Raw genomic sequence first — 15,523 nt, 5'->3', positions numbered from 1 at the left:
AACTAGAGTTTGGAATGCTTCCCAACACATCACGCAAGCCTCGACACCCACAAAAATTGGCATATGTACATTTTTAATCATTTCATGAGAATGCAGTTGCTCTTCCCTTACCAACAGCGGCTGAGAATAGAGCTCAAGCTGCGCTCTGTAAATTATGTCATCCAGGGCTTCCTGGCCGAGATCCCACTGTCCGTTGTATCTACATACGGATGAGGCGGAAATAAAAAGGAGGAATTATTTTCCTGCACTTAAGCCTTCTCCTGGCTGTATACCTTTCAAATAAATATCCGCTAGAACTTTACTGGAAATTACAAAAAGCAATCTAGCATTCTGAAGAAGAAGACGACATTGGATTTATATTCCGCCCTCCACTCAAGAGTCTCACAGCGGTTCACAATCTCCTTTACCTTCTTCCCCCACAACAGACACCCTGTGAGGTGGGTGGGGCTGAGAGGGCTCTCACAGCAGCTGCCCTTTCAAGGACAACCTCTGCCAGAGCTATGGCTGACCCAAGGTCACTCCAGCAGCTGCAAGTGGAGGAGTGGGGAATCAAACCCGGTTCTACCAGATAAGAGTCTGCACACTTCACCACTACACCAAACTGGCTCTCAAGAACCACATCCTCCTTATACTTCCCGCAAACAGGACAGCATTCATTAGTAAAATTATAATACAGCAGCACTTATCTAGAGTTAAAATGATTATTTTGCCACAGGGCATTGAAATTAAATTCCATTTTCGGTCAGCCTCGGTAGAAGCACATCACACCAACGCTATTCTCACAAAGAACAAAGGCAAACGGCAGGTTAAGTATTCCAACGGGGGTTAATTCAAGTGCACACGTCTTTTGTTACTGGGTTTTAACACATACACACGGCTATGTGTACTCACAAAACGTCTAGTTAGCAGTAGGGGTACATAATCTTCTTTTTTTTTAAAGTATGCTGTTGTGATTCATCTAAAAAGAGAGGAAGCCAGAAGTGCAACACTCCGGGGTTGCAAGACGGCATACAAAAGAGCAAAATTTACACTGGGGTAAAAGACATTTACAAAATGCCAGTTGAAGTGGCAGAGCCCTGCGGGGAGGGAAATCAGGCAATAATAAAATCAGGGGAGGGGCTGTGGCAAAGGAAGCTCTTGCTCTTTCCCTCCCTCCCCATGGAATGAGGAGGGGGAGGAGCCTCAGTTAATAGAAGGAAGAGCAGCTTGGCTCAGTAGCTCTGCTGTGCGATTGAGAGATCCTGGCAAAGCAAGCTCTCCCTCCCCCTTTCCTTCCCAAGGGAGGAGCCTCAGCCAATGAGAAAATAGAGGCTTTGTTCTGCAGCTCCTGTGCGACTGAACAAGCCTGGCAAAGCAAGCTGTGATGCAGAAGGAAGCAAGATAGGGAGAAGGAAGCAGATGACAGCCAGTTGCTCGGGGGCCTGATTTGGCCCCTGGGCTACACGTTTGACACCCCTGGAGTATACAATACTGACCATGATGGATTGTTGGTCTGATTCAGTATAAGGCAACTTCATGTGTTCAATGGCCTCCAGCATTCAATGCCTAAATAACTGTGTTGGACACAAATACATTCCAATTCAGCTGAAGACAGAGGTCTCCCCCTCAGATACTCACACAGCATAATAAACTCCGGTGAGGAGTTGCACCATGAAGTCCGGATCCAAGACTACTCTACCGCAATCTTCCTTCCAGCATTTTTCATGTTGCCGTGGAAACCCACTGACACAGAGTCTGGCAATTCATAATAAGAGCATTTAAGAAAGAAAATACACTTCTTGACCTTACAAACGTTTTGAGCAAACAAGTTTTCATACGGCCAATTATGCACTCAGTAATCAAAGTATAAAGATTAATCTCCAGTCTTTGACTTTAAAAAAATTGCTACGTTATTCATCTGAATTGTCTTGTCTTCAGAGAAGCATCTTTAAGGGAATGAATCATAAAATTTCACAGCAACACCAACAAAAACCAGACCCCAGAAAGATAGAGAGATCGATAGAAAAAAGAACATTAAAAAATCCTACGCAGTTACAACTTGGATCTTATTTCAAGAAGGAAAATATTATTTACCTGCTTTGCAGAATCATTCAAGTTGCAACTGCCTAGAATGTTTTTTAATGTTCTACTTCCACGTGGTCAATTCCTACAGTTAAGCACGTGCCCTGCTTTAGCCTGCCTGGCATCACTACAGTTAATATTGATATAAGTACCGGTGGTAGCTAAGCTGGGAGCAGGAGGAGGAAGAATCTGTGATTCAGAGGAGTCAGGAACAAGGGACAAGCCTTGAAGTATCACGGTCTGCTCTCCAGGGGTCCCCAACCTTCTTGAGCCTATGGGCATCTTTGGAATTCTGACACAGTGTGGTAAGTGCAGTCACAAAATGGCTGCCAAAGGAGGTGGAGCCAGCCATAAAATGGCTGGTGCAGAAAGTGGAAACTCATACACAGGAAAAGCCCAACTGCAGAAAAGAGGTGTAACAAACAAAAAAAAATTGGGAAAGAGAGAGAATATTGTGCTGCCACTGAAACAATGTTATTTTAATCTATATTGCCAACAGGGCCGGAATTCTAGCAGGAGCTCCTTTGAATATTAGGCCACATATCCCTGATGCAGCCAATCTTCCAAGAGCTTACAAAAAAGAGCCTTGTAAGCTCTTGGAGGACCGGCTACATCAGGGGTGTGTGGCCTAATATGCAAAGGAGCTCCTGCTAGAATTCCACCCCTAATCGCCAATAAGATTTTCAGTGGCAAATCAGAAGGCTAGAACCCCACATGGCTCCATCCGCGTTCTAAAAACACGTGGTGGGTGCCAAGAAAGGTGTCAGAGGGCACCGTGACACCCATGGGCATAATGTACAGGATCCCTGATTTAGTCAAAGATTCTTTCCTCAGCAAAGAAGGAACCCCAACAACAGCAACACAAATGAGCGATAAGCTGGAAATGGGCTTCAAGATCACCCCTCTTCCAAGCCCAGTCCCATCGGGGGGGGGGGCATGTGCAAACTGAGAGGTAGAAAGAGAGGGGCAGAGGAGAACATAGGGGATCCCATAGCCCAGTGGCCCCCAACCTTTTTGGGACCAGGGACCGGTTTTCTGGAAGACAATTTTTCTATGGACTGGTGGAGGTGCTGGGGTTTTTGCAGCCCCAGGCTGCCTCCATGCCCACACCCCATCCCTGCTCCCCCATGGGAGTCTTTAAATGAGGAGTAGGCGAAGGTCTCTGCCTCACTCCATGGCCCAGTTGCTAACAGGCCACAGACCACTACCTGTCTACGGCCTGGGGGTTGGGAATCTCAGACATAGGCCAACTCCCCATCCCTAAAAGTAATTAATTTTATGTCCATTGTGAGTCCATTCCAACAAATGGCTCCTTTGCCTGAGAAACATATCGAGCCCTCAGAGGGCACATACCAGGATGGTTTTCAGATCCTGACCCAACCGGATCCTGGATCCAATGAACAATTTCTGAATTAACTGCGACAAGTACTGTCTGTGGAAACTAAATTTTGTATGTTGATCAGGAACACCATCGCTACAGTTTTCCTCAAGAGTATCAAGAATACAGTCCTCACCTGGAACCCATCCTACAAAGCGACTGATAGGAAGAGGCAGGCATGTAGACAATGGCGGAGTTGTAACACAACATAAGAAAACTCAGCACCTCAAACCTAAGGACAAGGGTGGGGAAAGCAAACAAACAAAAGACTGAAATTGCTATGACTTTGCTACAAGATATTTGCATCAATAAGCCCAAACACATTGTACATTGCTTGCTTCATTCTGCTTGGGTTTGGAATAAGAGGTCTTATAAACTCTTATAAGAGGTCTGATAAAAGGAAGTATTTCTTCACCCAAAGGGTGATTAACATTTGGAATTCACTGCTACAGGAGGTGGTGGTGGCTACAAACATAGAGAACATAAGAACATAAGAGAAGCCATGTTGGATCAGGCCAATGGCCCATCCAGTCCAACACTCTGTGTCACACAGTGGTCAAAAAAATTATATATACACACACACACATATATATACACGCTGTTGCTAATAGCCACTGATGGACCTCTGTTCCATATTTTTGTCTAACCCCCTCTTGAAGCTGGCTATGCTTGTAGCCGCCACCACCTCCTGTGGCAGTGAATGCCACATGTTAATCACCCTTTTACCTCCTTTTATCCGTTCTAACCCAACTGCTCAGCAATTTCATTGAATGCCCACGAGTTCTTGTATTGTGAGAAAGGGAGAAAAGGACTTCTTTATCTACTTTTTCCATCCCATGCATAATCTTGTAAACCTCTATCATGTCACCCCGCAGTCGACATTTCTCCAAGCTAAAGAGCCCCAAGCGTTTTAACCTTTCTTCAAAGGAAAAGTGTTCTAAACCTTTAATCATTCTAGTCGCCCTTTTCTGCACTTTTTCCAATGCTATAATATCCTTTTTGAGGTGCGGTGATCAGAATTGCACACAGTATTCCAAATGAGACTGCACCATCGATTTATACAGGGGCATTATGATACTGGCTGATTTGTTTTCAGTTCCCTTCCTAATAATTCCCAGCATGGCGTTGACCTTTTTTATTGCAATCGCACACTGCCTTGACATTTTCAGTGAGTTATCTACCACAACCCCAAGATCTCTCTCTTGGTCAGTCTCTGCCAGTTCACACCCATCAACTTGTATTTGTAGCTGGCATTCTTAGCCCCAATGTGCATTACTTTGCACTTGGCCACAATGAACCTCATCTGCCATGTTAACGCCAACTCACCCAGCCTCAACAGATCCCTTTGGAGTGCCTCACAATCCTCTCTGGTTCTCACCACCCTGAACAATTTAGTGTCATCTGCAAACCTGGCCACTTCACTGCTTACTCCCAACTCCAAATAATTTATGAACAAGTTAAAGAGCATGGGACCTAGTACTGAGTCCTGCGGGACTCCACTGCTTACTGTCCTCCACTGCGAAGACTGCCCATTTATACTCACTCTCTGCTTCCTATTAATTAGCCAGTTCTTGATCCACAAGAGGACCTGTCCTTTTACTCCATAACTCTCGAGCTTACTAAGGAGCCTTTGATGAGTGTTGGACTGGAAGGGCCATTGGCCTGATCCAACATGGTTTCTCTTATGTTCTTAAAACAGGACAGTGCAAACAGAACTGGGCAGGCACTGATGTGCTAGAGAGCTTTACATCCGGCTAATGAATACATTCTCACTTATGGGATCTAAAAATTGAAGCTATTACCAACCACAAACAAGACACCCTCAGGGTAGCTACAAATGTAAAGTATTAAACAAAGCCTTAAAAATAAATATTAGAGACTATCAAGAAGAAGATGATGATGATATTGGATTTATATCCCACCTTATACTCTGAATCTCAGGGTCTGACAGTGGCTCACAATCTCCTTTATCTTCCTCCCCCACAACAAACACCCTGTGAGGTAGATGGGGCTGAGAGGGGTTTCACAGAAGCTGCCCTTTCAAGGACAACCTCTGGAAGAGCTATGGCTGACCCAAGGCCATTCCAGCAGCTGCAAGTGAAGGAGTGGGGAATCAAACCCAGTTCTCCCAGATAAGAGTCCTCGCACTTAACCACTACACCCAACTGGCTCTCTATTAGAGCTATGGCTGACCCAAGGCCATTCCAGCAGCTGCAAATGGAGGAGTGGGGAATCAAACCCAGTTCTCCCAGATAAGAGTCCGCGCACTTAACCACTACACCCAACTGGCTCTCTATTAGAGCTATGGCTGACCCAAGGCCATTCCAGCAGCTGCAAATGGAGGAGTGGGGAATCAAACCCAGTTCTCCCAGATAAGAGTCCGCGCACTTAACCACTACACCCAACTGGCTCTCTATTAGAGCTATGGCTGACCCAAGGCCATTCCAGCAGCTGCAAATGGAGGAGTGGGGAATCAAACCCAGTTCTCCCAGATAAGAGTCCGCGCACTTAGCCACTACACCAAACTGGCTCTTGAATACTGGGTAATATCCCAGAAGAAGATGCTGGTAGAGGCAATCCTTTGCCATGTGCCCATTATGGCGATAGGAAAGGTGATTCTCGCATTTGTGGGACCCATGCAAATTAATAACGACATGGGTTGGGAAACTACTGAGAAGTATCTCTTCGACTTTTCAGACAAAAGTTCTGCTTAACAGGATGCTTTTTAAAACAAATATCTTCAGTTAGGATCCTTATGCGACTGCTGCTGAAGCAAACCACAAACGGTGTTGGTGAGCAAAGTAGGAGTCAAGTAGCACCTTTAAGACCAACAAAGTGCCCCATCCCCTCATCCGAAGAAGTCTGCATGCATACAAAAGCTTCCGTTCTGAACAAAACTTTGTTGGTCTTAAAGGTGATACTTGACTCCTGCTATGCATTTCCTAGTGATGTTCTTGTCCACCTAATTTACTTTTTAACATGTGACATACATTAGAAACATCATTCAATACATTATAAACATCATTCTAGTTTGCCATTAGAAAAAAAGAATACAGAAAAATATAGTAGAAGATGGGTTAAGTATATGTAATGAGATCAACAGCCAATATCCTTTATTTGAGTATGTCAATACAAAAAAACATTATTCCGATACACTATTCTAAAAGAGAAATACATTGGAATACTGTGGATATATAGCTGTACTGAGTGAGAGAGGGTTTAGCATAAGTAATGAGATGGTATGGCACCCACAGGAATCATATTGGGGATCCCTGGTCTCGATACATCTAACATCTCCTGGTTTTCTTAATGCCTCAGAAATGCTCCCTCTAAACTGTGGAGTCTTATGAGCAAAAATTCTACTTTGTGAGCTACTGGCATTAAAGCTGTGAGCTACTGCATCAATGAGCTTGCCATTTTTCCTGTTAAGACAAAATTGTGTGAGCTGGAGGCTAAGAAACTGAGCTGGTTTGCACTAACTCAGCTTAGAGGGAATACTGCTTAGAAACCTGGGAGCCCTCTCTTTCCCAGTGGGCTTATGGTTTACGAGTACACTGAAAACATGATGAAACAACCCGGTTCTTCCTCCACTTACCTGTTCTGTGCCGTAAACGTTTCTCTCTGAGGGTGCAGGTCACTATAAACTACTCTGAGGAGGTCATGTTGACAAAGCGCTCCCTCCGTCAAAGCCATGGATCCAATAGTAGATGGCTTGAGAAGTTCAAAAGGTAATAACATTAAAGATAGATTTTAAGATACTGTGAATGCCGATGAAAAGAGGCAAGAACAAAACACTGTAACCAAAGATCATCTTAGAACAATACATGGGCTAGTTTCATCCTGGACCAACAACAACTGAATGTTTTGTTGTTGCTGTGTTAAGTTACAGCTGACTTATTGCAACCCTACAGGGCTTTTGAGGCAAGAGACATTTGGAGGTGGCTTGCCGTTGCCAGCCTCTGTGTCCTGATCCTGGTATTCCTTGGTGGTCTCCCATCCAAATACTAACCAGGGCCGACCCTGCTTAGCTTCCGAGATCTGAACGCCTACACAACTTTAAAAACGTAAGAACATAAGAGAAGTTATGTTGGATCAGGCCAATGGCCCATCCAGTCCAACACTCTGTGTCACACCTGGCCAAAAAACCCAGGTGCCATCAGGAGGTCCACCAGCTGGGTCAGAACTCCTGAAGTCCTCCCACTGTTGCCACCCAAGCTCCAAGAATACAGAGCATTGTTGCTCCAGACATAAGAAATTGAGAGAAGTCATGTTGGATCAGGTCAATGGCCCATCCAGTCCAACACTCTATGTCACACAGTGGCCAAAGAAACATGTGTCATCATGAGGTCCATCAGTGGGGCTAAGACACTAGAAGCCCTCCCACTGTTGCCCCCCCCCCAAGCACCAAGAATACAGAGCATCACTGCCCCAGAGAGTGAATTCCAACAATACGCTGTGGCTAATAGCCACTGATGGACCTCTGCTCCAGATGTTACTCCAATCCCCTCTTGAAGCTGGCTATGCTTGCAGCCACCACCACCTCTTGTGGCAGTGAATTCCACGTGTTAATCACCATTTGGGTGAAGAAGTACTTCCTTTTATCAGTTCTAACCCAACTGCTCAGCAATTTCATTGAATGTCCACACATTCTCATATTGTGAGAAAGGGAGAAAAAGTACTTCTTTCTCTACCTTCTCTAGCCCATGTATATAATCTTATAAACCATTATCATGTCACCCCTCAGTCAACGTTTCTCCAAGCTAAAGAGCCCCAAGCATTTTAAGTTCCAGTTAAGACAATCTTGGAAATGCAACTGGGTTCTTACCTCATGGTAAATCGATGGCTTGGATAAGGAAGGGATGGTGAAGGATAAAACTTTATTGTTTCCATCTTTGTCAGCAATTTCCTACGGCGAAAGGAAAGGGGTTGGAAAACTGAGCTATCTTGCCGTACGTCATGTAGGCTGCTATGCTGTGGCTAATGTCAGCTAAGAAATACAAGACCAGGTTCTTTAGAAAAAGATGACCAGGATGTGATTAAAGGGGCAGAGAGCTGTTAATATATTCACTGTCTGAAACCTTACAACCCTGGTTCAAAAACAACATGATACCTATAGTTACGTTTCCCTTTTAAAAAACCATGCACATATTGTATGTACTTCATCACATGGAAGGGAAACACCCAACTCCTGAAAAGCAAAATAAAAATAACCTTTATAGATAAAATGGAATCTGTTATAAATAAAATAAAATTTATTATATTAAACAATATTATACTTCAGAGGTGTCAAACTCATTCGTTATGAGGGATGGATCTGACATAAATGAGACCTTGTTGGGCTGGGCTATGTATCTCATAAAATGTAATGCCAGGTAGCAGAGAGAGAAACTTTATAAAAGACAAAGACAAGCACAAGGGTTTTTTAAAAGCGTAAAATAAAACACGCTTAAAACATTAGCACTCGTTGGCCTTAAAGGTGCTTTCTTTGTATCTCTCCTGTGCAATTCAGAAAACTAGGCAAAGGAAGCTCTGGTTCACTTGATCCTTCGTCAAGGGACCAGGAGGGAGAGGAACCTCAGCCAATAGGAGGAAGAGAGGTTTGGCTCAGTAGCTCAGCTGTGCGATTGAGAGAGCCTGGCAAAGCAAGCAACCCCTCCCCCCTTCCTCCCCAGTGGAGAAAATCAAGGTTTTGTTCTGTAGCTGCTGTGTGATTGAGCAAGCCTGCCAAAGCAAGCTGTTATGCAGGAGGAATCAAGAGAGAGGGAGAACGATGACAGTCAGTTGCTTAGAGGCCTGCTAGGAGCCCTCCGAGGGCCTGATTTGGCCCCCAGGCCACATGTTTGACACCCCCGGTATACATACTATTATATTTTCTGGTAGCTTATGGTGGAATTGTACACATCAAAACTGTTTCTCCTGGACCCTAGATATATGATTAATCTTAACTCTTTAGGGAATATCTATGAAACCTTGTTTAGACGGTGATGTATTAGTTGTACTTCCTATCAGCCTTCTACCCTAAAGTTTACTTACTGGCTGGTGAATAGTAGCTTACATATATTCTTTAATGATTTTTTAAACTTACCTTGAAGCATATTTCTATTCTGTATTTACTGGCATACTTTTATTTCTCTGTACTCATACTGGTTTCTGCGTAGCAATTATCTTTGTTGAATTGTTGATATATTAATCAACTTTACTAAAACTAGGGGTGGAATTCTAGCAGGAGCTCCTTTACATATTAGGCCACACACCCTAATGTAGCCAATCCTCCAAGAGCTTACAAGTCTCTTTTTTGTAAGCTCATGGAGGATTGGCTACAACAGGGTGTGTGGGCAGATATGCAAAGGAACTCCTGCTAGAATTCCACCCCTGACTAAAACTAAAAGAAAATGGAATGAGATGAGCGCTCTCATTCCAAAGAGGTATTCTGGCAAAGCGTAGCCTATTAAGCAATACAAAAAACCCACAAAAAATTAAGGCAGCAGGAAGAGTCCCCTCTCACAGCATAGCAGACAAAATCTATTAGAATTGGTCTTATAAAAATACTCCAAGGAAGTCAGAATCTTGGAAACTGTGTAACAGAAAGGAAAAGAGATTCCAGTGGTCTAATTTCATCGCAATCGATACTGATGCAAAAGATCAAAGCGCTTCTTGGTGGCCTCCCCACAGATTTCCTTACCAGGTTGTAAATCCCCAAGAGCAGGGCTTCGATACAGCCGTTACTCTGCCGGTCTTTGCTGGCAGTCAGACGCAGGTAAACCCAGATCAATTCTGGCAGGAACTGTAGCGTGAACCTTTTGAGACGGACCTCTGAACTGCGGTAAAGTTCAAAGAGTTGGTGACAGACGGGCTCCAGAAGCTAAGAGAGACAACACGCACCACAGGTTATTGTTCTGGCCTTGTGATAAATGTTGAGCTAATCATTTTCCAAGCAGTGAGTTGCTATAATTGCATGTGCGTGCATGCGAGGCCGTCAAGTCACAGTTGACTTATGGCAGCCCCGTAGAGTTCTCAAGGCAAGAGATGTCCAGTGATGATTTGCCATTGCCTGCCTCAGCATAGCAACCTTGGACCTGCCATAATGGTCTCCCATCCAAGTACCAGTTTGAGAGCCAGTTTGGTGTAGTGGTTAAGTGCATGGACTCTCATCTGGGAGAACCGGGTTTGATTCCCCACTCCTCCACTCTCAGCTGCTGGAATGGCCTTGGGTCAGCCGCAGCTCTCACAGAGTTGTCATTGAAAGGGCAGCTGCTGTAAGAGCTCTCTCAGCCCCACCCACCTCACGGGGGGGGGGAGGTAAAGGAGATGGTGACTGCTCTGAGACTCTGAAATTCAGAGCATAGGGTGGGATATAAATCCAATGCCACCATCATCTTCTTCTACCAAACCAGGGGCAACATCACTTTGCTTCTGAGACCTGACAAGGCCGGGCTAGCCTAAGCTACCGGGTTTTTTTAAATAATTGGTACAGCAAGAAACAATATTTAAACACACTGTGCTGAATCTCACAACAAATCCTACAGAACAAATGTAAATAACTACAAACACAAGTGAAATACTCCTAAAGCAGAAGCCAAATGATTACATGCCTGAGTAGGAAATGAAATTAGTGTAACATTCTACTGCTACAGTTTGGTGGTGAAAAACAAGAATCTGCATTTTACCTTGCTGTTGGCCAAGGTCTACTTGAGATACTTCTTCAAAACATTCTATACTTAACTCTTCAGGATACAGAGAGCGTATGTTTTTGTTACCTTATGATTTTCACAGTAGGAGTTAAAACCTTTGCGGATGCTTTGGGTCATACTGTAAAGCAGTATTATATTATCCAGAAGGCCACATCTAGTTTGCTCAGGGGTGATTTTTTTTGGGGGGAAGGGGGACAGACACTGTTGTACTGTCCTACTTCTGATCACTAGTTTAAATTTGCCCATATGGCTCTCATTTTCAGAAAACTTCAAATCTGGATGTATAATTGCGGTTTTTTTATTCATAGAATCATAGAGTTGGAAGGGACCTCCAGGATCATCTAGTCCAACCCCCTGCACAATGCAGGAAACTCACAAATACTCCCCCTATATTAACAGGATCTTCAGTGCTGTCAGATGGCCATCTAGTCTCTGTTTAAAAACCTCCAAGGAAGGAGAGCCCACCATCTCCTGAGGAAGCCTGTTCCACTGAGGAATCGCTCTAACGGTCAGGAAGTTCTTCCTAATGTTGAGCTGGAAACTCTTTTGATTTAATTTCAACCCACTGGTTCTGGTCCTACCTTCCGGGGCCACAGAAAACAATTCCACACCATCCTCTATATGACAACCCTTCAAGTACCTGAAGATGGTGATCATATCACCTCTCAGCCGCCTCCTCTCCAGGCTAAACATCCCCAGCTCCTTCAACCTTTCCTCATAGGACTTGGTCTCCAGACCCCTCACCATCTTCGTTGCCCTCCTCTGGACCCGCTCCAGCTTGTCTATATCCTTCTTAAAATGTGGTGCCCAAAACTGAACACAATACTCCAGGTGAGGTCTTACCAGAGCAGAGTGAAGCGATACCATCACATCACTTGATCTGGACACTCTACTTCTGTTGATACAGCCCAAAATTGCATTTGCCTTTTTAGCCACCGCATCACACTGCTGACTCATGTTCAGCATATGGTCCACTAAGACCCCTAGATCATTTTCGCACAGACTACTCCTAAGACAAGTCTCCCCCATCCTATAACCATCCATTGGATTTTCCTACCTAAATGCAGAACTTTACATTTATCCCTGTTAAAATTCATTTTATTGGTTTTAGCCCAGTTTTCCAGCCTGTCAAGGTCATCCTGTATCCTGCTTCTGTCTTCTACTGTATTTGCAACCCCTCCCAATTTAGTATCATTGGCAAATTTAATAAGCATTCCCTCTATTCCTTCATCCAAATCATTTATAAAGATGTTGAACAAAACAGGACCCAGGACAGATCCTTGAGACATTCCACTTGTCACTCCTCTCCAAGAGGATGAGGAACCCATTCACAAGCACTCTTTGGGTGCTTTGAGGAGAAGAAGAAGAAGGTAGGAGGAGGAGGAAGGAGGAGAAGAAGACTGCATGTAATGCAAAAAAACAAGCAATTAGTTTCACATGCTCAGGTGTGCCTTGGGGTCCTGAACCTGTAGCTACACCGCGGAAATGTTCTCGTGAGGCTAACCGGAGCTTCCACTGGTGATGGAAAAGGATGTCAAGTCCCAGCTGGCTTTTGGCGACCCCGTAGGGTTTTCATGGCAAGAGATGTTCAGAAGTGATTGGCCATTGCCTGCCCCTGCATCACAGCCCTGGTATTCCTTGGAGGTCATTTTTCCAAATACTAGCCAAGGCTGGCCCTGCTTAGCTGTCCAAATCAGGGCATTTCAAATCTAACAAATGGTATTTCACCATGTAGGGCAGTGGAGTCAAACTCATTTGTTATGAGACCTTGTTGGGCCGTGCCATGTGTGTCATAAAATGTAATGCCAAGTAGCGGAGAGATAAATTTTATAAAGGACATAGACAAATACAAAACATGCTTAAAACATTAGCACTCATTGGTCTTAAAGGTGCTTCCTTTGTATCTCTCCCATGCAATCTAAGGAACTGAACAAAGGAAGCTCTGGCTCTTTCCATCCTTCCTCAGGGGACCAGGAGGGGGAGAAGCCTCAGCCAACAGAAGGAAGAGAGGCTTGGCTCAGCAGCTCTGCTGTGTGATTGAGAGAGCCTGACAAAACAAGTTCTGCCTCCCCCTCTTCCTCCCCAAGGAGCCTGAGCCAATGGAAAAAACAGAGGCTTTGCTCTGTAGCTCCTGTGCGACTGAGCAAGCCTGGTGAAGCAACTTGTGATGTAGAAGGAAGCAAGAGAGAGGGAGAAGGAAGCAGATGACAGCCAGTTGCTTGGGGCCTGTTAGGAACTCTCTGGGGGCCTCATTCAGCTCCTGGGCTGCACGTTTGACACCCCTGAGTAGGGTCTATTATTTTAAAATATATATAAAAATTCCACTGAGTGTTTGACTCTTAACTAGGGCATTTTCATCGCATTTATTACAACGCTGCAGAATTCTTCCTGTACTTAGCTATTCAGGCCCGGGACGAACCAGTAGCTTTGTTAAAGCACTGTTGACATTAAAGGCTCAAGGGTCAACCTATTCATTTTCTAGAAAAGGAAATTATACTCTTGTCTGTATCCTGCTTCTAAAAGCAGAGCTGAACACTCCTGGTTTCTGTTTTGCCGACACGTCTTTTACTCTCCCCTTTGTCAGGCTTAGAATGAAATTCTTCGAGAAATCCAAACTGAGCCAACATCTGTCAGCCTGTACAACATCCATCACCAAAAGCAAGCAGTGACTCTGAGTGCAATTTGACAGTAAAAACAGACAGCGCTCAGCTGGAAACATGTTCTGCAACTCGCTAAGAAATCCAAAAATAAAATGAAGCGGGATGGAAGGAAACGAGATGTCCCCCTTTACAGAACCGAGTGATAAAACAGCAACGACAAGGCTTTTGAAATGGAGGTGGTTAATAAAGTTCGGAGTTGCTCTATTAAAGGAATTGGCTGCTTCATACCTCATTGTTTGGATCCTGAATGACCTTATAAAGAGCAGACACCAATGTTTTTTTCCGGTGAAGCGTGGCTGCATAATTGGAGATCTGTGTTTCAGGTAATGTCTGGAAGAACAATAGCTGCGTTAACAAGGGGCTGCTCGCCTTTCAGTACAGACCACCACAAGTGAATTTTAAAAAGTAAGGTAAAGGTAGTCCTCTGTGCAAGCACAGAGTCGTTACTGACCCATGGGGTGATATCACATCATGACGTTTTCTTGGCAGACTTTTTACGGGGTGGCTTGCCTTCGCCTTCCCCAGTCAGCCACACTTTCCCCCCAGCAAGCCAGGTACTCATTTTACCGACCTCAGAAGAATGGAAGCTGAGTCAACCTTGAGCTGGCTACCTGAACCCAGCTTCTGCCAGGATCAAACTCAGGTCATGAGCTTGGACTGCAGTACTGCAGCTTTACCACTCTGAGCCATGGGGCTCAAAGGTAAAGGTAGTTCCCTGTGCAAGCACCAGTTGTTTCCAACTCTGGGGTGACGTTGCATCATGACTTTTCATGCCAGACTTTTTTACGGGGTGGTTTGCCATTGCCTTCCCCAGTCAGTCACGCTTTCCCCTCAGCAAGCTGGGTACTCATTTTACCGACCTTAGAAGGATGGAAGGCTGAGTCAACCTTGAGCCAGCTACCTGAACCCAGCTTCCGCTGTGATCAAACTCAGGTCGTGAGCAGAGCCTGGACTGCAGTTCTGCAGCTTTACCACTCTACGCCAAGGGGCACAAGTGAATTTACTGTACGTTCTGTGCCACTGAGAAGCGTGCGGGTGCGCCATTAAGTCACAGCTGACTTACAGCGAACCCCGTGGGGTTTCCAAGCCAAGAGACATTCAGAAGTGGTATGCCGTTGCCTGCTTCCATGTCACAACCCTGGCATTCCTTAGAGGACTCTCATACAAGAACGAACCAGGGCTGATCGTGTTTAGCTCTGAGATCTGATGAGATCAGGCTATTCTGGGCTATTCAAGTAAGGATACTGAAGAGGGCAGTGGTACAAAATTCCCCCCTATCCAGAAACCACTCGAGGAAGCTGCAAAAGTATTTCGGCTTCCTTACCTTGAATTCTGACAGCCATTCTTCTACCACACCACGTTCTGATCCAAGCATTTTCTTACGACTTCTGCTCCTTTTTTCACCTTTGTAAAGAAAAAAAACAGTGCCTGAGCAAGAAAGCATGAATAGCCAAGATACCCAGAACAAATTGCTCCGGTGTCTGATAAAATTATACCCTCGGGCAACCCAAACAATATCTTTTTAATATAAAAAAATCACCCTATTTGTTTTTTAAAAGTTTCTTATTGCAGTCGGTCCATTTGGAGAGTGGAAAAGAACAGAAACGTATCCAAATGTTATAAGGTAAACATGACTAACCGCACTTGTTCCCTTAACAAATATAGCACAAAGAACAGACAACTAGAACAGGCTCAAATACATCATGGAACAGGACCCATGTGACATCCTCTAA

General features: G+C 44.6%; 2 protein-coding genes across 3 annotated transcripts in view; both read right to left on the bottom strand.

Annotated features, from left to right (window-relative positions):
• The window catches only part of ORC2 (origin recognition complex subunit 2), a 67,647-nt gene extending 62,386 nt beyond the window's left edge, over positions 1–5,261 (bottom strand). Inside the window, exon 1 of the mRNA XM_060256999.1 lies at positions 5,253–5,261. The gene's annotated coding sequence lies outside the window, so the exon portion shown is untranslated. The remainder of the gene's footprint in view (positions 1–5,252) is intronic.
• The window catches only part of HYCC2 (hyccin PI4KA lipid kinase complex subunit 2), a 32,222-nt gene extending 17,019 nt beyond the window's left edge, over positions 1–15,203 (bottom strand). For both annotated transcript variants that reach the window (XM_060256998.1, XM_060256997.1), the window contains exons 1-8: positions 15,115–15,203; positions 14,019–14,120; positions 10,122–10,301; positions 8,265–8,345; positions 7,035–7,150; positions 3,576–3,671; positions 1,618–1,734; positions 112–199 (exon numbers count right to left, since the gene is read on the bottom strand). In XM_060256998.1, coding sequence (XP_060112981.1) covers positions 112–199; positions 1,618–1,734; positions 3,576–3,671; positions 7,035–7,150; positions 8,265–8,345; positions 10,122–10,301; positions 14,019–14,120; positions 15,115–15,165 — 831 coding nt within the window. In that variant the 5' untranslated portion in view covers positions 15,166–15,203. The remainder of the gene's footprint in view (positions 1–111; positions 200–1,617; positions 1,735–3,575; positions 3,672–7,034; positions 7,151–8,264; positions 8,346–10,121; positions 10,302–14,018; positions 14,121–15,114) is intronic.
• Between the last annotated feature and the right edge of the window lie 320 nt (positions 15,204–15,523).

The sequence above is a fragment of the Heteronotia binoei genome, chromosome 16 (genome assembly GCF_032191835.1).
Source record: "Heteronotia binoei isolate CCM8104 ecotype False Entrance Well chromosome 16, APGP_CSIRO_Hbin_v1, whole genome shotgun sequence".
Classification (NCBI taxonomy): domain Eukaryota; kingdom Metazoa; phylum Chordata; class Lepidosauria; order Squamata; family Gekkonidae; genus Heteronotia; species Heteronotia binoei.
Note: the sequence above shows the minus strand (reverse complement) of the source record. Positions and strands in the feature narration are given on the sequence as shown.